Raw genomic sequence first — 24,582 nt, 5'->3', positions numbered from 1 at the left:
AGCTAGATTGTGCGAAGTCACGTCACACAACACCACTGAGATCATTATTGAGATATTGGAATGCTATGGTATTCTAAATGGTAGTTTGACCGGCCATCTAATCCAAATGCGGCTTTTATCCGGCCCGAACAACGAAATACATATACGCTATACATTTTATTAATGCGTCACGTCCTCCCAGCTCTGCCAGCCACGGCCCTTGATCTCCTTAAGCTCGTCCTCAGACAATGTCTTGCTTGTTGTGAAATAGCCAGCATTGATCTTGGCATCGATCTCGACGTGTGAATCCTCAGGGATGAGGTCTTCATTGTGTTAGCAAGCTGTAGAGAAATCGAGAGCACATCAAGGGTTTGGAACAACTCACGGTCTGGGATTGGGATACGTTCCAAGATGGGGATTCCCTGTTCGACGATGGCGTCGTGCTTCATGTTTGACATTGAAAGCATGCGATCAATCTTCTTTATGCCTAGCCAGTGCAGGATATCGGGCATGAGCGCTTGAAACCGCATCTACAGATCTTCTTAGGGCTTATTTCTTGAGGAGGAGCACGATGAGGTAAATGATGTTGACTTACATCTCTGACGCCTGCGATATTCTCCGTTCTCTCGAAGTATTTGTCCGCAGTGTCACCGCCTCGCTTGCGAGCATTGTATACCAAGTACTTGACGACTTCTCCTAGGGCTCGTCCTTCCTTACGGAAATAGATGACGACGCCCGAGCCACCGTTCTGCGCCTCTTTTATTGCTTCCTCGATTCCGAATGCAAGGTACGGCCTGCATGTGCAGATATCTGACTGGAAGACATCGGAACCATTGCATTCGTCGTGAATCCGCAGTGCCAGCTTGACATTGGGATCTGACACCCTTTCAGGAGGGCCGAAAATATAAACGGTGAGGCCACCGATGGGAGGTAAGAAAACCTTGATGTCAGGCCTTGTCACAAGCTCAGGATAGCTGCCGCCTGTGTACTCAAACAATGCCCTGCGGAGTGTCCCCTCGTCGATTCCGAACCGAGACGCCACGCCAGGAAGATACCAGACAGGCTCAACAGCAGCTTTTGTGACCCGCACGTCGCCCCCTTGATTGACAACAATGTTACCATCCACGGCGAGACGGCCCTCCCGAATAGACTCTGTGACCTCCGCCACACGCATATTTGCACGAGTGACGGCGATGGTCGGCCGGAGATCCAGTCCCGCGTCCAGATGCTTTTGGTAGTACTGGACAACATTGTGGCCAAAAGGGTCCATGGCCACAATCTTGGTAGGATCTGACCAGGCGGGTTGTTGTGGGAAGTCGAAGGTCGGCTGTGTATTCTTGAAGCTGGGCTTAAAATCCGGGGGTAGATCGCCCGCAGCCATCGCCAGTGCGTTGTATATACAGTAACTGCCGCCATGAGCACCGATGGCGTTCCGCCTCGTCAGGGTCGCGCCGTTACGAGAGACCAAGACCGGCCCTCTTTCGTTAGGATCCTCCGCACCCCATTTCAGCGGTATGGGATCAACTACACTTTGGCCTGGATACGTGGTCAACTGTGGTTACTATGGTCAGCATTTGAAAATCCAATATGAGGCTGACACTTGCAGCAGAGTGATGAATAGGCGAGTGATAGGACGTACGATTATACGGTTGCTGAAGAGCTTTGGCGCAGGCTTGGGCGCGGCGGGAGGAGGTGCCTTCTTGGGGACATCTACAACGTCCTCCTCCATCCTGATACCGGTGTCAAGTGCCATTGTGTCCAGCCTTGGTCGCTTCTTGGGCCTCGAAGAATTAGACTCGACGAGCTCAAGAGAATAACTTGTGTTCATAATGTAGCTGCAGGCATAGGGGAGCAGTCGGGAATCGGGTTTATAGAGAAGGAATGACTGGGACTGGCTCTAGTGTGCTCGGCCAGGACTTGCGCCTTTCGGAGCGCGGCAAAAGATCTGATCTTCCTTTACTAGATCGTGCTCGCATGTTTTTCAGGCACACGTGGATATCTCTACAGCTTTTGAGATGGAGGAGTCTTCCCCACGGTATCAGCAGCCGCAATGGCGACGATACTGGTGGATTCAGCGAGCGATAAGACACATCAAGATGCGATTAGCGTCAATGACCGCACTGATATGGGACCGGAGCCAGCCAGTATGATAGGCACCTGCTAGCCCGTGTCATTATCAAGCTTGCAAGGAAGTGTGCAGTTCTTATCACTGAGGGGCCTCTTGAGTTTATCTCAGCGGAGACTGTGCTGTATCTGCTAAGATAACGGCAACACACTGGGTACATGCAGCACTGACGGAGATAAGCTGAACTGTCATAGTAGTCTGATTCAATAACACAGTACGTAATAGCACCGAGCCTTACCCAGAACTAATCTAATCCAGATACGTGCTCCGTCGCAGGTCAAGGTGTTACACCATGTCGAAAGCTGAGGTTAGTTTGTAAGAAGATGTGTGCAGATATTGGTCCAATGCATGTCAAGATGGTATGGCATTTTGTATTCTATTGACAATTATGGCTACGGGCTACCTAGAGTTTAGAAAAGTGTGCCATCACCATCTATGAGAATGGGGCTAGACCTCGTCTCGGGGCGATATTTTGCGGCCAACTCACGGCCGCCCTTCCAAGTCCCAGCCTCCAGCATCTGTGCCATGGTCAATTGGACGCCTTCCTTTGCAAACTGCGCAGAGACGAGTTTATGGAGCTCGTCTAGAAGGGCCACTGTCATCGCCCGCCACTCCACAATCGTGTCGCTTATCGCAGAGTACATGGGGAGACTCTGCCCTGAGGCAGCGCACCCTTGCTTCAGCACGTCGGGCTTGAGTTGGAGGACGCCCAGGTCTACGAAGAGGCCGCCGTTTCGGTATTCAGGTAGTCCGGTTCCAAGCTCGCCATTGATCACTTGAAAGCCCAGAACACGGACAAATGGTACCGTTAGGGAATACCCAAGCCACTGTGTGAGTTTGTGAAAGGGCTGGATTGCGGTGCCGGCCGTGGCGCTTGTGCCTGCTTTCTCTGCTGCCAATTCCAGGACTTTCAGCGGCCATGCATCTCCCACAGGCTTGCCGTCAATGTGTGTCCGATCTTTCGGCCAAGATGGTATCAACACATCTTGTAGCGTTGACCAGAGGACCTCGTAGTCAAGTGTTTTTGATCCTTGTGAGGTATCGACCAAGTAGTCTGAAGGAAAGATTAGTATAGCATCGCCAATTGTCTTCGTGATTTGTATTTTATTCGTGCAAGTCGCGACTCAAACTCACCAACGAGATTGCCAGGTCGACCTGACGGCCCAAAGACTTTGGGCAACTGAAGAAGTGACGATCCTACGTTCTGCAGGAGCTTGACGCGGGCAGTCACGCCGATCATGGGGTTCTCTGCAGAAATCTGAAAATACTTTTCGAAAGCATCCTCCTTGAGGCCGACAAGCCCAGCTCCTGGTAATTGTTAGCGAAGAAAACGCCGCACGGCGGGCTTGTACTGTACCATCGACACCTGCTGCACTTCCAAAAGCACCAGCTTTGAACATGTATAGAGAGGCCACAGCTATGCCTTCGCTGCGATTGTAGACACTGCCTGTCCCAGGCTCTCTGAACTTCCACACATCGCCCGCTCCTGCGTCGAGCAGAACTGAGACGAAGAACAGATCTATTAGCCGCCGTGTCAATTCCAGCTCGTCGCAGCCCTGTGCCTTCCACTCGTCCAAGAGGGCGGCCACCCGTGCCACGCCGCCAACATCGAAATGCTGCCACCGACCATGAGGAGGGATCTCAGCGAACTTGTCTGGACCAAAGTCGCGCTGTCGCAGATGGTCAGCCCTCTCAGGAAATTTGAAGGGCATTTGCAAGGAATTGAGCCAATGCTTACCCGAATGACACCAACTACAAAGTCTGCAACAGCTGGCAATCGTTGGGCATCATAGTTGAAATTGACGAGAGAGCCCTCTTGGGCCGCCTGGAGGACCTGCTGTGCCCGACCACGAACAGCCTGTAAACTGAGCAGGTAGGCCACGTCCTCGCTCGACATGGCGGTCGTCAATTGAGGTCAGAAATCGATGGACTTGAGATTTGTACAGAGTTTGTATGTGATTTGGATGTGACTGTGTTGTAAGGTGTTTGTTTCCATGTGACCCCTCCACTGATCAGCCACCGTGACACTTCAAATGTTCTTTTGACAACTGCCCCGCCTTGAATGCAGGTACATACAGCATTGTGATGGATACACGGTGATGGAAACGCATCTTCCACCATCCATTCAGCCAGGATCTCACTAGCTGGATGCTAAAATTGCTGCCATGATGCTATTCAATGAATAAGGGTACATCCACATCGGGTTTTAAGTATCTAGTGCCCAGATAACTGTCTGGATACCATGTGCTGTATTCCTTGATCCCTGCTATCGGCACTGGGGAAAAGGGTATCTAGAACAGATTGGGACTTTGCTGAAGCGTTCTTCTCCCTGAGCCATCTTATCATGAGCACTATCTCGTCTATCTCACAGTGCGTCAAGCGTCTGCGGTATCTTATCACAAGTCTTGGGAGGCTGCTATCAGCGATTAAGTGTCTCCTCGCCTTATCGAATGTGCGCCCCGCTGTGGACAATCATGGGCCCCGATCGCGGCTCTGGTAGGAACAGACGCCAGAAAGGACTTGCACATCATCTCATTGGATGTCACCGGACGGACAACACACTACTGAAGACCCGCGGACATTCTCATCTTAGTCTCGAATACTACTTAATTAGTCCTCGTCAGAGACATCGATACGAAAGAGCGAGAACAATGGCGTCTCCAGGCTTGTGTATATCCATTTCCTTGACTTTGCACCGTCGTGGTCTGGTCTTACACATCTTTGATGCTCCTTGAAGCACATTCAGCTCTTATAATAGCTGACAAGTTTCGGAAACATCATCGTTCATCTTGAGGCGGCAAGACATCACATCACGCATAGCATAAGCTTCCCGCAAGATGGCATCGAATTCCGTCATCATCAGTGATCCTGCCTACGCCTCAGGGCTAGCAAAGTTGCGCGACCGCTCTCTGAGGCCTTTGGAAGTCCGCGCTATCATTTCAGACCTAACAGCAATCATCGCCAAGAGCGCCATATCACCTCCGCCTTCACCAGATGAGAAGATTGCAATTATCGTCATCTTGCGCTCCGGACTTGCCATGATGGAGCCTTTTGTGTCCCATCTGCCGTCAGATACGAATATGGTCATCTATCATCTGGGCATCTTCCGGGAAAAGCAGAGTTTGCAGCCCATCGAATACTACAACAAGCTGGCGCCGAAGGGCGCAAATATTAAACGCGCTTTTATTCTTGATCCAGTGGTAGCTACCGGAGGCACTGCCGGCGCTGCAATTAACATATTGAAGTAAGACCATACCCACAAGATTACCAGAGCCGGTCAAGTGGCCACCCTACTATCTGCGTCAAAGGGGTCAAGGACATTTGCTAATCACACTTGGATTGCAGGGACTGGGGCATTGAGCACATCACATTTGCCTGCATCTTGGCGAGCTCGTCAGGTCTGGAAAATGCTGCAAGCATATGGCCAGAAAGCACTCGCTTTGTTGTTGGCGCGGTTGACCAAGGTTTAGATGATAAGGGTTACATCCAACCCGGTATAGGCGACATTGGAGACCGTCTATTTGGCACTGCACTCCAATGATGGCTAATGGGTGAATTATGATCAACGTATGTATCTTAAAGATTAAATGATAATCAAATTCTCGTTCTACGCCACGACTACGAGGCTCCGTGGATTTGATGTGAAGTGGGTTTATTCACCATTTATATAAAGATGTGAGACCTCGAACCACTTTGGACCCCATTCCGCTTGATCAACGCAGCGGTGAATCGTCACCCAAGACAAAGCGCACCAAGACTTTTCCGATTGAACCGATGCTATTTCTCGTCGAAAACGTTTGACAAGTGCCTGAATCCCTAATAATATCTTCAATACCAAAGAGATGTTACTGTTTTAGTCATCGTGAAGAACTGCCAAGAGCTCCTTCCGTATACATTGAGATCTGTGCAGGGCATGTGAGAAGCAGGCCAAGTATGATTATGTTTGAGACTCACCACCAAGAAATGAGTCTTTATTAGCTGACCTGAGTACTGGACCTGATGGTGCTGGTTCCGATCAGCTTTGCCAATTCGAAGACAACCTAGTAAACAAGATAAGCGTACCTAGAATGGGGACATTGATCCCTATCTGGCCAATATTGACCGATCTCTGGAATATTCGAGAGTTCACAGGGCTCGTTGTGAAAATCGTACAACCGTTGCCATCTATTGGTAAAATGTCAGATTATTCCATTAAAAAAGCTCGCCGGAGTCATTAGTATCTCACATCTGTTCGTATTGATCATTTCGATCGCCTCCTCGAGCGTATCCACCTCAACACAGCATAAAACTGGCCCAAATATCTCCTCCTGGTAGCAGGTCATGTAAGGTTTGACGTTGGTCAATATCGTTGGTCCAACAAAATTGCCGTCTGGATAGTCTGGAACAGAGTACTTCCTGCCGTCAAGGAGGACCTTTGCACCCTCACTTTCTGCGCTGGTGATAATCTCCTCAACCCGTGTCTTCGATGCTGCTGTTATGAGCGGACCGACCTCTACAGTTGGATCTGTTCCGCACCCAACGACCAAGGACTTGGCCAATTCGACCAGTTCGCCAATCCACTCCTTTGTCGATCCTACAAAGACTGCAACACTAAGCGCCATGCATCGTTGACCGGCAGCACCAAAGGCACTGCCAGCGATCGCATACAATGACTTCATCTTCGAGGCATCCTCCACAACAACACCATGGTTCTTGCCGCCACATTCCGCCTGAATTCGCTTGCGTGTCGCTTTGGCGTGTTCGTATACTCGCTCACCAGAGATGTCTGATCCCACGAAGCTCACTGCCCGCACCCGCGGCTCCGATAGTAATCTGTTTACCACCCCCGCTCCGCCGTGAACGACGTTGAAGACTCCAGGAGGGAAACCGGCACGAAGAAAGCATTCAGCCAGTAGCTGTGGCGCTGATGGTGTCTTCTCGGAGGGTTTGAGCACCACCGTGTTCCCCGCCAAAATTGCATACGGTACCGACCAAAGGGGTATTAGAAATGGAAAGTTGAAAGGCGACACAGAAACACAAACTCCCTATTGACACGTTTTAGTAATGATGACAGCGCTCAAGAATGAATGAATGTCCATACTAGTGGTTCGTTGATTGTGTGTATTTCGGCAGATTGGTTCAGATGATGTGCGCCACCAATATCATTAGTGATGGAGCAAGCAGTTTCAATTGCATCTAATCCTCGGTCAAACTCGGCTTCGGCGTCAGCTAGCGTTTTGCCAACCTCAACACACAAATGGTGTCTCTGTATCACAGGAGCTCTCAGCATATCGTTTACCTCAATGAGGGTGTGAGCGGGTGTAACATGCGTACGATTCTTGATGAGCTCTGTTTGATCACCCCAACTAGATTCAGCATCTTAGCTCTCCTCTTAGTCAATGATAATGCAGCCCAGCCAGGCTGTGCAGCTTCTGCAGCGGCGATGGCATTCTGGATATCGGTTCCAGTAGATTCAGGAACCCTGGTTATGAAGTTTTGGGAGACCTACGCGACGAATAAGACACTTCAGTAAAAGGGCTTCGGTTGGGCTGAGTGGGTATCAAAGCTTACGGGGTCAAGGACCTTCGTCCAAGATCGCGTCTTTGAGATGACGAATTCGTTTCCGATGAAATTATATGTGACCCCTTGAGCTAGGACCGGGTCTGCTGGGCCCATGTCGTAGAGAACAGAGCCCGAACCATGAGAGCCATGGTGCTGTAGTCAAGAAGTTAGCGAGACTACTTTGCAGATATAGGAACAACAGAATCCGGTTAGAGTAGCTACGGGGGCTGTCGAAAGGAAGCCTACCTCTTGCTTGGAGCGTTTTCTCGGATGGCCTCATCCGCACCGGTCAGCATTACGTTTTCAACAGTGACTCCAAAAGGAATAGGAACGCGGGCCATATTCACCTGTTTCCGAGCTTGATGGTGATGTCTGCGTTACACTTTCCATATGTTCGACCGACGAGGAGGCGGGACTTGATCGTCAAGTGGTCACGCACATCGTCTGCACTGCAAGTTACGTTGGACTGTGGAGGTTACGGGCCAACAACCGCTATCGGCAGTCTAGTGTATTTTTATTTGTAGTGTATTGCGGTGTAGAATAATGTACGAGTAGGATGCTGCCCTCCACTCCACCGCAACGATCAAGACGCCAGGGCACGCAGGGGGGCTAGTGAGTCTAGTACCCGAATGAATGTAAAAGCCCTGTGTCATCCGCGTCTTTATCGGCTGATACATTGGCATTTTAATTGGTGGCTCCCAGGTTATCTAGCCGAACCCACGGGGTGGGCCGGCCTTAGACCCGTCAGCTCGGCCATGACCCCCGACCCTTCTCTACTCCTGCAACCTAAACGGCCGCGGGCAATCCGTGTCATTCCCGGAATGGCGTGCAGACGAACGGAAGACTCGAAATTTCTACAATCACACTGCAGATACTGCCGGCATATGGTTCATTGATCCATTGCCATATCTCTGCATCAAGTACGGATACAATTGCTTATGCGCTGTCACTCCGTCGTACCATAGAATCGATCGCCGAAATCACCTAACCCTGGTGCAATGTGGCTGTATAAGTGATTCCCATGTCAGCTGCTGGCATACGGAAAACCGATAGCACAAACTCACTTTGATGGTGTCATGTCTTCGTCTATCGCCGCAGTCACCAACTTGAGTGACGGAAAGCGTGTTGTGATCTTTGCAATGCCCTCTCGTGAGGCAATAAGGTTAACAAAGACGATGTTCGCCTCGCTCACGCCGGCTTCCTTGAGCAACTCAATCGCCCTAGATGCTGAGCCGCCCGTCGCTAGCATGGGTTCTAATATGAAAACCACTAGAATCGTCAACCTTAAGAGCTTGCATCTCTTTTTTGCCAATTCCTTACCTTTTGATGCGATTGTCGCGGGGAACTTCGAGTAGAGGTGGACTGGAAGGCATGTCTCTTCATTTCGTTGGATGAGGATCTTGCCGTAACTGAGGGGACCACTGCATCGAACAAGAATTAAATATGGCCACGATACAACCGGCAGGGGTGATAGCGTACGTATAGACGTTTCGAAGGGCATTCTCCATACTTGCGCCTGCGCGGAGAATGCTAACACCGCAAACTGGGGTAACTTGTCGGACGCCAAAGTATTTGCTCCCAGTCGGTGTGAGGACTTCTATTGGCTCTGTCGGCACATGCTTCAAGGCTGTGAACGCTTCGTTAGTGAACATCCCAAGCGAATCGATGGGATGCGTTCTGCACCTGCTATCATGAGTTGACCTGCAACTTTCTCAAAAGCATTGACAAAGGCAGCACTGTTCGTGAGAGAGTCGCGCAGTGTGGTCATCAGGCTGATGAGGTAGTTGTCCTGCGGCAGCAGAGTTACCTGGCCATGCTGGGATTCCTTTCCATTGACAGCCATCTTGACACTATCACCACCGAACAATGCAACGCCTGGCATAGAAAATCGTGAGTTTGGTAAGTTGCGAGACCGTTAAGAACGGCATACCATTATTGAGACTTAATACGCCTAAAGCCACACGAAAGAGCTGTAGAAAATCACATCTTGGCTATTGAATTGACTATCGCCACACTCGAAAAGAGCTTTTACTACGTAATAGTCCCAATCGTGGTCGATTGATGTGGATCCGGGGGCGTATCTACTTGGAACTGCAGCGTGCTTCTAGCGTAGTAGAATAAATCTTAGCAAACAGTGCTCGCACTCGCTGTGATAAGCATGTGAGCTAGCTATCACAGCGTTGATAAAGCTCCACTGCCTGTATCAACGCTGATAAGGAAGAGTTTGCGTCTTATCTGGAAACGCCTTCCCTGTAATCTTTGCCCCACTCGACTGATTAGGGTATATCTCTATTGATACCATCTTTAGACCCCAGATCATCATCGTGGTTCCTCAATCTGTGAAATCGGATATCGGTTTTCTGATCCAACATGTGAGCCGCATCAGATATCGCATGGCGCCAAAAAAGAGTCGTGTATCGTGAAATCGATAACAGTTCAAGAGCAGGTGGAGATGGGCACAGACGGGGCATTGGCTGCAAGACTGAACGAGACCGGAGAAGTGCATGGCGTTGTGCATTTAGAAGAGGGACCTTATATGTCAAACGGCCATGATTGTTAACAGAGTCAAGTTAAATCACTTCAACATAGAATCAAGTCCAGGAACCATTCTGCTGGCTAATTGTCAAGATGATTGCATCAGGAATGCAGTTGCTCGCCGGTGCGTTGTCCATCTGTTAGCCTTGTAGTTAATCCTCAGGTCTGATGGCGATATGATATAGGGAGCAGTCACCCAGACTTCGCAGAAAAGGTATCTAATAGGTAGCATCACCTGATGAAATTCCTCAATCACGTAGCATTGACGCCCCTATTTTATAGGATTGGATATCCCGTGAGTTCTCAGGCTCTTCACAGTACCCGATTCTCTAATGGAGAGACATTCGTTTCGATAGAGGCGTCTGTACGGGGAGGAGATGTCTTCATCCTCCAGACAGCATCTGAACCTGTGAACGATATGCTCATGGAACTCCTCATCGCCATAAGTGCATGCAAAATGGCTTCCGCGAAGCGCATCACAGCTGTGATTCCATGTTTTCCTTATGCCCGTCAAGACAAAAAGGATAGGAGTCGAGCCCCCATTACCGCCAAGCTTGTTGCAAATATGCTTGAGGGCGCAGGATGTACACATGTGATTGTATGTGTCTCTCGTACACAAACTGGTGTCTTTGTAGCGACTAATGATAAGCTCCGAGCAGACGATGGATCTGCACGCCTCCCAAATTCAAGGCTTTTTCAACATACCAGTCGATAAGTAAGAGGCAACCATATCCTTCAAGATGCGTACGCTGACTACCTATCATTTAAGTGTGAGCTTCTTCAAGATTGGTTTGCTCAAGTAGCATAGCTGAAGCGGTGTATTAGCTTTTCGCCGAAAAGACGATGATAGAGTACATCAGGCATGAATACGGAGTCAAGGACTTAGTAATTGTCTCTCCAGATGCCGGTGGTGCTAAGAGGTGCGACACAATTGAAACCAGAGACTGCGAAAAGAAGAATGATACTGATTCATACCAGAGCCGCCACAATCGCAGATCGTTTGCAAGTTGATCTTGCCATAATCCACAAAGAGCGCAAGGTCGCGAATCAAGTCAGCCGAATGATACTTGTGGGGAGTGTGACTGGGAAGACAGCCGTGCTTGTTGATGATATCGCAGATACGTGCGGCACTCTTGCGTTGGCATCCCAAATACTCAAGGAACAAGGTGCTGTAAGATGTCTCGCCATCGTTACGCATGGATTTCTAAGCGGCTCCTCCGTTGATATTATAGAGAAAAGCAACCTTGACTTGTTGATAGTCTCAAACACCCTTCCCTTACCCAAACATGCGAGATCTTGCTCAAAAATCCGTCAAATGGATGTAAGCCATACAATTGCAGAAGCAATTAGGAGGACGCATAATGGGGAGTCGTAAGTAAACCCTTTTCTATGACATATCTGAACATGTCCGGAGTTAATCCACGTTTTAGTATATCCATGCTCTTTACATAGCTAAGCAGATCAAGCTTGAAAATGGATGGCGGACTGTAAATAAATTCGAGTAATAATCTAGATATACTATTTTTGGGCCCTTTCTTGCATCTAACGTGCTATTTTGAATGTAGAGTATATGCCGCGTTGAAAATGCCCTAAATGAACACATACCGAGCGGAAGATGGTGTTTAGGAGAAAGTAAACTGTCATCACAATAGCCAAATGTTTCATGCAGTGAGAAGAGCATTTCTGACAAGAAGAGCAAAACACCGATAATTAACTGGACAGGACAATACTCGCCGGTCATCACGGTCAGTAGTTCAGGCTCACCCGTCGAAGGGGAAAGTCTTCGTGTTGATCCTAGACTAGGTGTGTGCGTGCGCCGAAGCGGACATCCGACATGGCCGACCGCACCAATGGTAATCAACGGAGGCGTCCTAACTAGTTGACGAATTGGCACTGCTGTTACCAACGCCGGGCCCCTGCAAACGCCACCCACGCAAGCCTTGCAGGAGAGAGCTAGAGAGGTCGAACAAATGGTCCAGATCAGGGGAAATAGACTGGATTCTACAACGGATGGTGGATGGATCTCGGCATTCTTCAGCCCACATACCGTGGCCAATTGTAATATCGACAATGTCAGCTGAGAACCATGGCCATTCAACTCACATTTGCTGGTACAAGTAATTACCGTAGATGGAGAGTTTTCAAAGCTTAGGAGTGTTATAAGAGGTAGTGATCTACCGGAGCTATCCTGGGGGACAAGCTCTCGGGCCGCGAACATGTTCAAGCTCAGGGCGCCTCGTACTTGTCGTGCGACGCTTGCTACGTGTCTGGACGAAGCACCGCGCGATGCAGCGGCACATCAGTAGGCCTGCTTAGACCGAAGTCTCTACACGCAGTCAAGGGGGTTTCCCTCGTGAAGCCTATATCTACAAAGACGTGCCTGCTGTGTTGGATGTGGAAACGATGTTCGACGCTCCATTCTCGTTCCCAGTTGTTGTCTCAAGGTCAGCTGAATCCAAGGCGTTCTCGTCAGGTCGCGATTCGAGTTCTTGGTCATAGCACGCCTAAAAAGCCAAGATGCGTCCAGTCGCTCTCCTCCTCTTGGCTGCCAGTGTCGTCAATGGCTATGCCGGTATGGGTCGCATCTTAGCCGACATCAAGAGACACGAGGTTATGCAAACGAGATCCACCTCTTTGCTCGGGGATCTTCTCAGCCTAGTCGATGATGCGTTGACAGCGGTGGGCGAAGAGATCAAGGCCATTCTTGAAGGCACGGTCTCGGCTATCGCTGACTCCACAACTTACAAGGCGCCTGGCGACAAAGATTCCGATGCCTGCAAGAAGGACACCTGCTGCATATGGAGCTATATTGTTTCAGACATGAAATCTACCTTCACCGATGGTAGTGGATGCTCAGCATTGGCTCGAGGGGCAATCAGACTGGGCTTTCACGATGCGGGTGCCTGGAATTCGAGTCTAGACTCCGGCGGAGCAGATGGCTCAATTCTTCTCTCTGGCGAGCTCCCTCGGAAGGAGAACAACGGTCTCTCGCCGATAGCAGATCAGACAAACGCTTGGTTTAGCGAATACAAGGGATACGGAATTAGTATGGCAGATTTGATCCAGTTCGGGGCTTTGACGGCAACTGTTGTCTGTCCTGGCGGGCCACGTATCAAGTCTCTTGTTGGGCGGAAGGACAGCTCAGCACTCCCACCAGAAGGCCTGCTGCCATCCCCCTTCCAGGACGCACCGGCTCTCATCGACCTATTCGAGGCCAAGACTTTCACTGCTAGCGATCTCGTCGCCCTGGTCGGCGCACACACTGTCAGTCAACAATTCTTTGTCGACACATCCAAGCCTGGTGCGCCCCAGGATAGTACGGATGGCGCTTGGGACGTCAAATTCTATTCCGAGACTGCATCTTCAGATACACCCGACGGTGTTGTCAAGTTCCCTAGCGACGTCTCGTTGTCACATGACACAAGCACATCCGGAACATGGCAAGTCTTTGCAAGCAGTCAAGGAGCTTGGGCAGCTGTAAGTCAAACTCCGTTCAATATCGTATATCTCCTCACAATTTACTGATTATTCCAATAGGCGTACGCTCCAGCTTACTTCCGCATGAGTCTGCTTGGAGTGAAAAACCTCAACGACATGACCGATTGCACCAAAGTTCTCCCGCTTCCTCGGTAGCTCATGAACTGGTTATTGGCGGCGAGAAGATAATGGCGTCAAAGGAAGGGATTAGGACTTGGTATATGAGATGTTAATGTTATTACTTACCATTTATTAATCAGAGTTGGCGAGGAGTTATAGGCGTTCGTAATCAAGCTGCGTTCTACAGACGGAATAATCGTCACGAGAACTTGGAAAGACGGTGCAGGTTGAAACCTTGTAATGTCTACAAAATAATACATATTCCTAATTCAACCCGGTAAACATTAGGGACAAACATGGCTACATAGAAGCATCCCATTCTTTAGGTTTTAGTTAATAGCTTGTGAAGTCATAAAGCTTCATCACACTTCATTGACAGTTATTATTATGATAGGAGATCCTTCACTTTAGACATTGAATACAATATAGAAAACGGGCTACAATATACCAAATGGACATAATTACAATGCAAGTTCCTCCTGTTGCTTGTTGCATACTCGACATGTATCACAAAAGTCTTGTATCAGCAACGCTCTTTGATTCGGGCGACTGTGAGAGCCATTTCTTCGCCTGTTGCGATCGGATCAGCTGTGCATTGAACATGTTATTATCACGAGCTTTCGGAATACAGCCCTTGACTCTGAATGTAGGTAGCCACGGGCTCTGATACAGACGACCTCAGAGCCTTCCAGTCCTCCTGCTTCGCGGCATTCCGGGCAAGTGTGCTGCTCACGGCCCCCTCGTCGGCTTGTATGCCTTCCACAAGCTCTACTCTGCTTGCCCATTCCTTGCGACCACCGACATTCTCCAACTCATCGCCATGCAGCATGCTGTCCACATAGGCTAGTTGTTCATCCTTTCCTCCCCAGTCATCGTCTGTCCGCATCGTTATTCTAAGTCTTGCGCGGCCAAGGAACGGGTCCAGAGCCGACTGCATGGGCGTCTCATGTGCATCATAAATCCCCTCCTCTGGAACGGGCGGTTTGTAGTACTTTGGATTGAAGATGCGGATCAGCGTGTCAAATCCCGCAAGAAATAGCTGTTCCGGGGATTCTACACCATGTCCACTATAGAATTCGGAAGAAGCAATGGCGGCGCTTTTGTCATGAAAGTAGGGGAACGTGGTCAGGGCGATATCGATGGCCAAATCCTCAGCTGAATCGACACTCGGTTGACCTTTCAATGTGCTACTTCCACCATCTGAAGGCAAAGGCGACTTGTCGATGCTAGACTCTGTTTGCTCCGATGAACGAAGCAGATCTCTAGCAAATGCAGCCATCATGGTCAGGCGATGCTCAAAAGCGGCCGGCTTCACCCCTTTGTCGGCATTATTGACGGCGAGCAGGAGCAGGAGCCGTGACTCGGCTGGTCGTAGTCCCTCCTTTCTCCAGACATCACGAAGGGCGCTGGTGGCAAGCCACTGGTGTGCTATTGTTGGAGGGTTAAAGGACGAGTCTAGCACGACCAAACGTTTGAGCGGGAATTGTGAGGACACGTCAGGGGGCTGCGGCCGGCTGAAGACGGAGGCGCCGCTATTGGGATGGCGGATGGTGCTGACGACCTGAAAGTGCCGGCCAAGAGACTGAAAGTGTTGCAGTTCGCGCTTGAAAATGTCTAGGGCAGCAGCCATGTCACTGCCGTCTCCAACGGGCATCGTCAAAGCGCCGAGATACACGCGGGAGCCACATTAGACTGCGGTCATTGGCATGTCATTGATAGTGACCGATCTCGTATCGTTGGATGTGGAGCGAAGCGATATTCTTACTGCCAGTCTATCAAGGTGGGGGTTCGGGGGTTTCGGGATGTTGGGCCCACGCCGTGGAGTTCCGAAACAGTGCTGTGATTGTGATGAAAAGAGCCAGATACCTAGCAAAGCACCTTCCACATTCAAATAGAATTGATAGATGCTGAACGATGATTGATGACAGAATATGATCTGACTAAGATCTTCTCAAATGAGCCCAGGAACGAAACAGCATTCAATTTGGTGCATACGTTACTTCAACGTTCCGCTATCTCCAAGTCCGGCGCCAGCTGACAGAAGCATGCACGATGCCGGGAAGGGCCCCCACCGGCGCCTAAGTCCGATCATTTGCAGCCCCGGGTTTGTCTTTGTAAATCCAGCGTCCGGAGGCCTTAAAACCGTCTACGGTCCCCTTTTACAGTGCATACCTTGATCTAGGTGCGGATGGCTGCCTGGCCCGGCGCCTTGGCAAGCGAAGCTGAGATCGATATGTGCGCGCCTGAAAGACTAGGGAGACGCTGTTTACCATCTCCGGGCATGCAGGCCCTACCTGGGTAGGTTGAGATTCCATCCGCGTATCGTGATGCTGTGTGCGATTGGATGCGCCATGACTCATCCTCTGTTAAGTAGATGGTTCCGCTTCTCGTCTCCGGTTGAGAAGAGACCGGAAAACGGTGTGGATCTCCCTCGTCCGGCCTTGTCTTGTGTCTCGCCGGGGCCGAGATTGTAATCATGCCATGCAGTGCTTCCAGGCTGGCATGTGGAAGGAAGTCTATATAACAGCCCGCCAGCAACGAATGATGCCAATGAATGATGCCAATGAAGTTGTCAGTCCAACTCAGTCGTCTTCCATAGGGGACATCTTCAGAAACAAGATACTCAGATATTTACTTTCTAGTCTCGTCTGTACAAACCCAGCATACACCAAAACAACAAGACTACCACGGTTCCAATTTTCGTCCGTCTCATATTTGTTCTGTCTTTTGAAACTGATATTCTCCACAATGGCTCCCCTCGTCTGGCTCATCACAGGCACCACCTCTGGTATAGGAGAGGCACTGGTCAAGGAGGTCGCCCGTCGCGGCGACAAGGTCATCGCAACCGGCCGCAACGCAGAGGAGCGTCTTCAGAGCCTCAAATCAGACAACATCGCCCTCCTCGATCTCGACGTCGCCTCGTCACGCGAGGTCATCAACGCACAGATCAACACGGCCGTCTCCATATTCGGCCGGATCGATGTGCTCATCAACAACGCCGGCATGTCCGCCTCCAGCAGCATCGAGGAAGCATCTGACGCCTTCATGCAGAGGCTATTCGACGTCAACCTCTTCGGCACGATCCGTGTCACACAGGCCGTCCTGCCGTACCTGCGCAAGCAGCGCTTCGGAAGGATTGGCTGCATCGGCGCGGGGCTCGCCTGGGCCCCCTTCCCCTTCCTCGGGTTCTACTCAATGACCAAAGCCGCTGTGGGGCAGTTCGTCGAGGCTCTGGACAAAGAGACCTCGGCGTTTGGCATCCGCGCAACGTGCTTCGAGCCTGGCGGTTTCAGCACCCGGCTCGGGCAGGCACGAGGCACCGGCTACGGAGTGGGCGCCATGCCGGCCGTGGAAGACTACCAGCCTGGGTTTACCTGTTTCGTTAAGGGCCTCGTTGAGGATTGCGGTGCAAGCATCCCTGGCGATACGAACAAACTGCCCCCTGCCGTCATCGACGTGATCAAAGGCGAAGGGATGGCCGCCGAGCGGAAGTGGCCTGTGAGGGTAGTGCTGGGGCAAGATACAGTGACGTTGATCCGCCAGAAATGTAATGAGCAACTGCAATTGACCGCGGAGTGGGAGGATGTGAGCAACAGCGTAAATGCTGATGACTGGAGTGGGAAAGTAAGCCAGTACATGATGGATACTTGCTCAATTTTGAGATAGTGCAGGGTCGGTGCTAGCCTAGGGTGCTTCATGATGTGTAAGTATTTGTGATTAGATTTCACCAAGAAGTAATGACCAAGATACCATGAGCTTTCATTTGCCAGTGGTGGATGCTCGTAATCGTGGCATAGCGTCTCTACTATACACCTTTTCAATTCAGAGTGTAATCATTCTGTCAGCTGGAAAAGTCATTGACCTTTGTGAAAATGGACGCCGTTCTATAAAGGCAATTCGTGATAGGCATTCAGGGGTATCACATCCCAAGACGCCGGTCCCCTTTCGCTGTAACTCCTGGAAATGCAGCGGGACAGCAAAGCTCTCCTGATGTAGAAACAACAAGGCTCTCATCGAATGATCGGATCCTGCATGAAGTCGGGGACGCTTAGGCCGCCTTCACCAGGCTTGTATCGCGGCGCATTCTGGCTTCTCCCAATGGACTCCACGCGATGATGGAAGAGGGCCTCCTCGTCGTCGTCGTCTTCGAGACGCAGAGTGGTAGCCCGATCAGTCGCTGCGTCGATATCGACCGACATTTCATGAACGGCATTGATTTCACCGGGATCTGCTCGCTCGTCAAACCCGTACACCTTGATCCCGCGTATGTGGGTGTCCTTTCCGTTTTGGTGATTTTCTTTGACCTGCATCTGCACTACAAACGCACATAGCGAGTTGCCGTCGCTGCCGCCGCCACTGCCTTCAACTTGTACGTCCTGCCACCCGCTTGGGTTGGTGAGGGTTGACTCGGCGAACTGGATGAGGTTATGCTCCCCGGTGCCGGCAAACCACAGGATATGTGTGGGGGTATAGCTCTCGTCTTGATTGTAGTCGACGAAGAAGCGGAGCGCGCGGATCTCGACCATGCGAATGAATTTGATCGTGAGCCGGTGGGGTTGGGTGCCGTCGGACCAGCACAGCTCGTCAGCAAGGACTTGACAAGACGGAGTGTCCTGATACGGAAGACTCACTGCCAGTATTTGTCCAGGTCATCGCTGAGGAGTTCCTGGACACCGTTCCCAGGCTTGTAGGTGCTGACTCGAAAGCGTGCGAGGTTGTTGATCTCCTTCAGTCCAAGGGCAGCAGGGTCGAAGATGCTGGCAGGTAGTTGATCGAGATCGACTTGATGATCCTCGTCTTCAATGTCATGGCCATCGGTCAACCCTCCTATGAGCTCTGGGTCGTCTATAAGCCCCTCGATCATGTCATCCCCTGAGCCCGCACCGAAGCCGAATTGCTCGTCATCCTCCGAGTTGCCTTCAAACGCAAACGTGTTGTCATTATCAAGATCGCTCTCGCCATCATCATGACCTAAAGCATTATAGCCGTCAGCAATTGGTATGGGACGGTCTCCAACCGCAAGCAACTGTAGTAGGGTCAAGCTAGCACTGAATGCAGTGGATGAACGATGCACCTTGGGATAGCTCACTCTCAAAAGCAGACCTGAACATTGGCTGAGGGAATTGACCAGCAAGCTCGGCCTGATTCAAGGCTTCTTCCACGTCATCATGGGCGGCCATCATGCGGCTTTGCAGGTCCTGGGCTGGGGACATTGGCTGGCGTCTGGCGCGTCGAGGCTATCCTGTCGCTGTAAAGTCAACAATCCGTCCAGCCCAGCGCGGGGCTCGCTGGTTGTGCCCTGTTAGACCGCCCGGCCGGGTGCCTAAGACGGCTTATTACCACCTAAAACCACGTGAGATCGCGGCTTTGACGCGTGCCAGGCTGCCGGCTCCTTCTATTCCAGTTCCTAGGTAGGTATGGAGGGACCTTGCACTCACCCCACCACAGACACCTTCTTCCTTCCCGACTAAGGTATCTTCAGATTTGGGAGAATCCCGCCTTTCTCCTCCCCAACCTCATATCTACACCGACAGTGTGATCTCCGCCATTTCCTCATGGATGGTTGACCTCATCAACCTCCGTTGCCCTTGCCCATTTCCATTCTCCATCCCCTCGTCGGCGCCCTCATCCCGAGGTTTGGCATCGCAGCTCCGAACGGATCCCAACTGAGCGGCGGGCAAGATGCCACAACCAGCAGGTAAGTTTTAATGTCTTGAACAGACTCTACCATTCTCAACTCTTTAGAGAAAGTCTAGCTAATTCATTCTCTCAGACGAAGATACTATCCGAATACTCATCGCGACTGACAACCATGTCGGATACGAAGAGCGAGACCCTATCCGCAAGGATGACAGCTGGAAGACATTTGACGAGATACTAAACCTCGCAAGAAAGCAAGATGTATGATGATCTTTTCTTCTTGCCTCAGTCTCTTTACCAGACCCAAAAATTGACAATCAGTCTAGGTGGACATGGTCCTTCTGGCCGGTGACCTCTTCCACGACAATAAGCCCTCTCGTAAGGCAATGTACCAGGTCATGCGCTCTCTCCGAAAGAACTGTCTTGGCATGAAACCCTGCGAGCTCGAGTTCCTTAGTGATGCCAACGAGGTCTTTGAAGGTGCCTTCAGTCACGTCAACTACGAAGATCCAGACATGAACATCTCCATCCCCGTCTTCTCCATCCACGGCAACCACGATGACCCTAGCGGTGATGGGCACTACTGCTCGCTGGACTTGCTGCAGGTGGCAGGCCTAGTCAACTACTACGGCCGGATTCCCGAGGCGGACAACATCAAGGTGAAGCCCGTTCTCCTGCAGAAGGGACGCACAAAGCTTGCCCTCTTTGGATTGAGTAACGTGCGAGATGAGCGCATGTTTCGGACCTTCCGGGACAACCATGTAACATGGTTCCGTCCGAATCAGCAGCAGTCCGACTTCTTCAATATCCTGTCTGTCCATCAAAACCACCACGCACACACTTCGACCAGCTATCTCCCCGAGAACGTGCTACCTGACTGGATGGATCTTGTGGTCTGGGGTCACGAGCATGAGTGTCTTATCGATCCGCGAGAGAACCCAGAGACAGGCTTTCATGTCATCCAGCCCGGGTCCTCTGTCGCTACATCGCTTGTCCCCGGCGAAGCTGTCCCGAAGCATGTGGCCATTGTCAGCGTGACCGGAAAGGATTTCAAGGTGGACAAGATCCCACTCAAGTCAGTTCGGCCATTTGTCACTCGCGAGATTATTCTGCAGAAAGACAAGCGGTTCGCCAAGCTTCACAAGGAGAAGGACAACAGGCAGAAAATTACGAGAAAGCTGATGGAGATTGTGGAGGAGATGATCCAGCAGGCGAATGCGGACTGGTTAGCGATCCAGGATGACGACGAGGAGGCCGAAGAGCATCCGCTGCCTCTTGTCCGCCTCAAGGTCGAATACACTCCTCCAGAAGGCGGGAACTATGAGGTTGAGAACCCTCAGCGGTTTTCCAACCGATTTACCGGAAGGGTTGCCAATGTCAATGATGTGATTTACTTCTACCGCAAGAAGACCAGCGCCACCAGTAAGATGCCCCGCGACGAGCTTGTCAGGACTTGGCTAAAGGGAATTAGGACGAGACCGGAAAGACCGGACGGACGGCGACCTCCCGGAGTCCGCACTGGAGGCTCTCGAGGCCCTCGACTCCGAGAACGTCATAAAGGTGGACGCACTGGTCGACGAGTTTCTCGCGGCGCAGTCACTCAAGGTTCTTCCTCAGGGTGAATTCGCAGGCGCTGTCAACGACTTTGTTGAGAAAGACGACAAACTTGCTATGGAGACGTTTGTCGCCGACTCCCTCGCTGACCAGCTGCAGCATGTGCTCAATATGGACAACGTAGACGAGAAGAGCCTGGACGCAGCCATGGAAAAGTGGAAGAAGGGCCGAGAAGCTCGCTGGGCCGCTGGTCAAGTGAAGCGACAGAGGCGCATTCTCCTGCCCAAGCCAGATGACTGGGACTCAGATGCCGAAGGGGCGCATTGGACAGATCAGGACGGCGCCTGGCAAGACGTGCAAGAGTCCGCGGATCAATCCTCAGCTGTTAATGGTGCTTCGCGAGGGCGCCAGCCCACCGTTCCGGACGATGACTCTGATGCGTTCATGGACGATTTCGAGGATGTGCCGCCACCGGCAGCCCCTGCTAAGCGGGCCACAGCGGCCAAGCCTGTGAAGGCGGCAGCTCCCAAGAAAACCACTGCTACGAAGAAAGCACCTGCGCGTGGTCGAGGCAAGAAGTCGGCTCTCCTTGAAGACAGTGATGAAGACATGTTTCTTGATGACGAGGACGAGGACTCGGTCGTTGTCCCGCCTGCAAAGAAACAGCCCCCTCGCGCTGCTACCGCGAGATCGACCGCGAGTGCTGCTTCTAAACGCCAGACAACTCTGAATTTCTCGCAATCCCAGCGCGCCACTCAGCGGGGAAATCAAAAAGCGGTGGAGATTAGTGACGACGAGATTTCGGAGGATGATGCTTTCGAGTCGATGCCAGTGACCCGCAGTCGACGTCGGTGATGCCTCATCATGTATACAAGCATAGCATGCGGGCGAATTGCTGTCACATTTTGGCGTTGAGGGAAATAATGCTAGATACCCAAGAGGGAACCGTAGAGAACGGAAAATAGCGAGATACGCGTTGAGATACCTCATTTGCTTTTTGTTGCTGGATGAATGGCTATATTGCTTACTGGAGTAGTTGAGGCTGTACCGAATTGATATTGACAAGACTAAACCTGATGTCTCTCATACCAAGTCTCACAAGCAAATTCTAAATACTATGTCTCCCAACAAAGTAAATGGACATGTATTTGAAGAGGAGCTCTAAGACTAGTTAATGCAGAAGTTAGAAGGCCAGTGTTCGACGCAGGGTACACGTGCTATATCACGTGCTCTGGTCTTCTGTCAGCGATATCGAAAGCCGAGCTAGGTATCTTCGCGACCTCAATTAATCAACATCCATCTACCACATTCTGACAACGACTCATCCGGCAAGCATGGCATCGAACCCGCCGACGACAGAGAATGCCGAGCCGGCACCTGCCGCGCCGGCCACTGCGCAGCCCGAGACCGACACTGGATATGCGCCGCTCGTGGACCCGAGATTACCTACGCAGAAAGATACATCATTGAAGGACTTCCTGAACAAGATGGACGACTATGCGCCTATCGTACGTGGCTCTAGTGTCTTTCCCCAAGCGCCTTGTCTTGCTAACTAAACACTTAGATCCCTGATGCCGTCACGAATTACTACATGGCAAAGGCTGGCTTGCCACCCCCGCCCCAGACAGATCAGCGCCTGGCGCGCCTGCTCGCGCTGGCGACTCAGAAGTTCATTGCGGACATTGCCGCCGATGCGTACCAGTACAGCCGTATTCGCGCCAGCAACACAAGCGCGAACAACCCCATGGGCAGCTTGGGCGCTGCAGCGGGGTTCCCGATCCCTGGCCAGCCGACCAACCAGCCAGGCGGCAAAGATCAGAACAAGGGCGCACCGCTAGGAATCCAGAGGCCAGGATATGGCGGTGGTGGTCAGGGTGGAAGCCAGAACAGGACAGTCTTGACCATGGAGGATCTGGGCATGGCTGTTGGCGAGTACGGTGTCAACGTGAAGCGAAGCGAGTTCTATCGCTGAATGACGGGAAGGAGATGCATGGTTTCATTTACAGGCGTTAGGGTGGACTAGGATAGGGTCTGGCGTCAAGGAACAACAGAAATCCAGCTGGCCGTGCTGGCAAGAAAATACTGCTCCATGTGCAGCTTATAGCTCGTCACACATGCGAGCAGACGATACCACGCATCACAGATAGATTGGTCGACAATGAGATGACCGGTCCCTGAAGTCGCACAGATTGTTCTCCACTGATATATTCTCCATGATGTTACAGTATTGTCTGTTTACAAGTAAATGCCCGACGCAATGATTTGGTGCCGCCCGAAACGCCATACTACGAAGCCATACTGTTCAATATCCAGTCTATTTCTTGTTCCAGATGAAAGGTTTTCTCGTCCTGTGCAAGCAATTGTCAGTATTGATCTGCACCGTACGCATATAGATGAGTCATCATACGGCGAGAACTCTCCAAGCTTGTGTCCGACCATGTCCTCGGTAATTGTCACGTCGTGGTAGACCTTGCCATTGTACACCTGGAACTTGAGTCCTACGAAGCTCGGCAGAATGGTGGCGGCGCGGGCTTGCGTTCTAATAGGAACGAGTTTCTTGCCCGGCTCGGGTCGAACGATGGGTAGACTGAGCGTATACTGTCAGTTCAACGGACGATCGTTCTTCGGGAGTCCATCGGGGGAGCTTGTCGAGGAGACTTACGGGACAATGTGCGGTCCTATAAACGATGCGTTAGCAATTGAGGCTCTCCAGGTCAGTTGATGCAATGCGCGCTCACCTTTCCACACTGATCGCTTCAGCAGACACCTTGTCGGCTGCATTTTGGCGGGGTTACTGGGTGGTTGGACCGGGATAGGTGGTGCCTCATTCGAAGTCGCAACTTTTTTGAAGGCATATTGAATCGTCGGCAGCGCAACGCTCGGACCACCCAGCCGCTAGCGTGAGATCCCCTGTCATCAGAATAATTCAGACCTTTTCGAACATGTCTGAGGGCCTTCTAGAAAGGTTTTCTGTCTTCTTCTTGATCGAAGCCACATCTCTAAGGTCTAAATCTCAAGAGACCCAGTCAAATATTGAAAGCACATCTTACTCCAAGGCCCGCTACGCCATTGGCAATATGATCTATCAACTATGTCTCTAGGCCCTTGCTGTCTTTGTCTGGACTTATACATATTTCAGGTGATCCCAAGCTATTGATTGCCTCGCCTCTAGTCAGTCCTTCCTCACTGGTTGAGATTTTCTTGATTCTAGTGATCTCTGCAATGCCTCACTTCGTGCTCCTCAGTGCGCCTGGCAGTTATTTCCATTAGACGCCGGCATAGGCAAAGGACGATATTCATATAGCACGCGGAGTCGAGGGCGGAGCAAGGACTTCCGTTGTCGAAACGACCGCCTCTTCTACCGTTGCGTTAGAGTCTTGCTAGCCATCCATTGGCTGCTCCTTGCTGTTTTCGATGCTCTCATGTCTAAACCGCCCAGATGTTCCCCAGCTTTTGCCTACAATGGCCGCTCCGGATCTCGTGGATCGGCACTGTGGTTGAAGAACCGACATGACGCCAAAATCAACGGCTGCTACGCTGTCCCTTGCAACGAGCCCCCTTTACCCCTGCTTTCCATACGCTTGCCCTTTCACAGAGGAAAGATCAATTCT

General features: G+C 51.2%; 10 protein-coding genes across 10 annotated transcripts; 4 read left to right on the top strand and 6 right to left on the bottom strand.

Annotated features, from left to right (window-relative positions):
- Positions 1 to 159: 159 nt before the first annotated feature.
- UCRPA7_7744 (putative gtp cyclohydrolase protein) lies at positions 160 to 1,807 on the bottom strand (the record flags this gene model as incomplete). The annotated part of the gene is made up of 4 exons (XM_007920267.1): positions 160 to 302; positions 365 to 509; positions 575 to 1,531; positions 1,619 to 1,807. 4 exons carry the CDS (start codon positions 1,805 to 1,807, stop codon positions 160 to 162), a joined length of 1,434 nt encoding a protein of 477 aa, XP_007918458.1.
- A 707-nt stretch (positions 1,808 to 2,514) lies between these two features.
- UCRPA7_7743 (putative duf1688 domain protein) lies at positions 2,515 to 4,001 on the bottom strand (the record flags this gene model as incomplete). Its single annotated transcript, XM_007920266.1, has 4 exons — positions 2,515 to 3,158; positions 3,239 to 3,412; positions 3,462 to 3,774; positions 3,843 to 4,001. The coding sequence occupies 4 exons, from the start codon at positions 3,999 to 4,001 to the stop codon at positions 2,515 to 2,517; spliced, it is 1,290 nt and encodes a 429-aa protein (XP_007918457.1).
- An 8,696-nt stretch (positions 4,002 to 12,697) lies between these two features.
- Positions 12,698 to 13,813, top strand: UCRPA7_7742 (putative ligninase h2 precursor protein; the record flags this gene model as incomplete). Its single annotated transcript, XM_007920265.1, has 2 exons — positions 12,698 to 13,657; positions 13,718 to 13,813. The coding sequence occupies 2 exons, from the start codon at positions 12,698 to 12,700 to the stop codon at positions 13,811 to 13,813; spliced, it is 1,056 nt and encodes a 351-aa protein (XP_007918456.1).
- A 574-nt stretch (positions 13,814 to 14,387) lies between these two features.
- Positions 14,388 to 15,407, bottom strand: UCRPA7_7741 (putative cytidylyltransferase family protein; the record flags this gene model as incomplete). Its single annotated transcript, XM_007920264.1, has 1 exon — positions 14,388 to 15,407. One exon carries the CDS (start codon positions 15,405 to 15,407, stop codon positions 14,388 to 14,390), a length of 1,020 nt encoding a protein of 339 aa, XP_007918455.1.
- A 1,118-nt stretch (positions 15,408 to 16,525) lies between these two features.
- UCRPA7_7740 (putative short-chain oxidoreductase protein) lies at positions 16,526 to 17,667 on the top strand (the record flags this gene model as incomplete). The annotated part of the gene is made up of 2 exons (XM_007920263.1): positions 16,526 to 17,401; positions 17,623 to 17,667. 2 exons carry the CDS (start codon positions 16,526 to 16,528, stop codon positions 17,665 to 17,667), a joined length of 921 nt encoding a protein of 306 aa, XP_007918454.1.
- A 120-nt stretch (positions 17,668 to 17,787) lies between these two features.
- On the bottom strand, positions 17,788 to 18,303 carry UCRPA7_7739 (putative anaphase-promoting complex subunit 10 protein; the record flags this gene model as incomplete). Its single annotated transcript, XM_007920262.1, has 1 exon — positions 17,788 to 18,303. One exon carries the CDS (start codon positions 18,301 to 18,303, stop codon positions 17,788 to 17,790), a length of 516 nt encoding a protein of 171 aa, XP_007918453.1.
- A 101-nt stretch (positions 18,304 to 18,404) lies between these two features.
- UCRPA7_7738 (putative anaphase-promoting complex subunit 10 protein) lies at positions 18,405 to 18,990 on the bottom strand (the record flags this gene model as incomplete). Its single annotated transcript, XM_007920261.1, has 2 exons — positions 18,405 to 18,748; positions 18,867 to 18,990. 2 exons carry the CDS (start codon positions 18,988 to 18,990, stop codon positions 18,405 to 18,407), a joined length of 468 nt encoding a protein of 155 aa, XP_007918452.1.
- Positions 18,991 to 19,459: 469 nt separating this feature from the next.
- On the top strand, positions 19,460 to 21,826 carry UCRPA7_7737 (putative dna repair protein rad32 protein; the record flags this gene model as incomplete). Its single annotated transcript, XM_007920260.1, has 4 exons — positions 19,460 to 19,475; positions 19,551 to 19,678; positions 19,744 to 20,839; positions 20,889 to 21,826. The coding sequence occupies 4 exons, from the start codon at positions 19,460 to 19,462 to the stop codon at positions 21,824 to 21,826; spliced, it is 2,178 nt and encodes a 725-aa protein (XP_007918451.1).
- A 479-nt stretch (positions 21,827 to 22,305) lies between these two features.
- UCRPA7_7736 (putative transcription initiation factor tfiid subunit 10 protein) lies at positions 22,306 to 22,943 on the top strand (the record flags this gene model as incomplete). The annotated part of the gene is made up of 2 exons (XM_007920259.1): positions 22,306 to 22,479; positions 22,536 to 22,943. The coding sequence occupies 2 exons, from the start codon at positions 22,306 to 22,308 to the stop codon at positions 22,941 to 22,943; spliced, it is 582 nt and encodes a 193-aa protein (XP_007918450.1).
- Positions 22,944 to 23,285: 342 nt separating this feature from the next.
- UCRPA7_7735 (putative mitochondrial ribosomal protein s19 protein) lies at positions 23,286 to 23,752 on the bottom strand (the record flags this gene model as incomplete). The annotated part of the gene is made up of 4 exons (XM_007920258.1): positions 23,286 to 23,319; positions 23,379 to 23,558; positions 23,634 to 23,649; positions 23,710 to 23,752. 4 exons carry the CDS (start codon positions 23,750 to 23,752, stop codon positions 23,286 to 23,288), a joined length of 273 nt encoding a protein of 90 aa, XP_007918449.1.
- Between the last annotated feature and the right edge of the window lie 830 nt (positions 23,753 to 24,582).

The sequence above is a fragment of the Phaeoacremonium minimum genome (assembly GCF_000392275.1).
Source record: "Phaeoacremonium minimum UCRPA7 unplaced genomic scaffold PA7_03_scaffold_552, whole genome shotgun sequence".
In the NCBI taxonomy this organism is placed as follows: Eukaryota; Fungi; Ascomycota; class Sordariomycetes; order Togniniales; family Togniniaceae; genus Phaeoacremonium; species Phaeoacremonium minimum.
The sequence above is the reverse complement of the archived record's forward strand: the minus strand, read 5'-3'. Positions and strand labels throughout refer to the sequence as shown.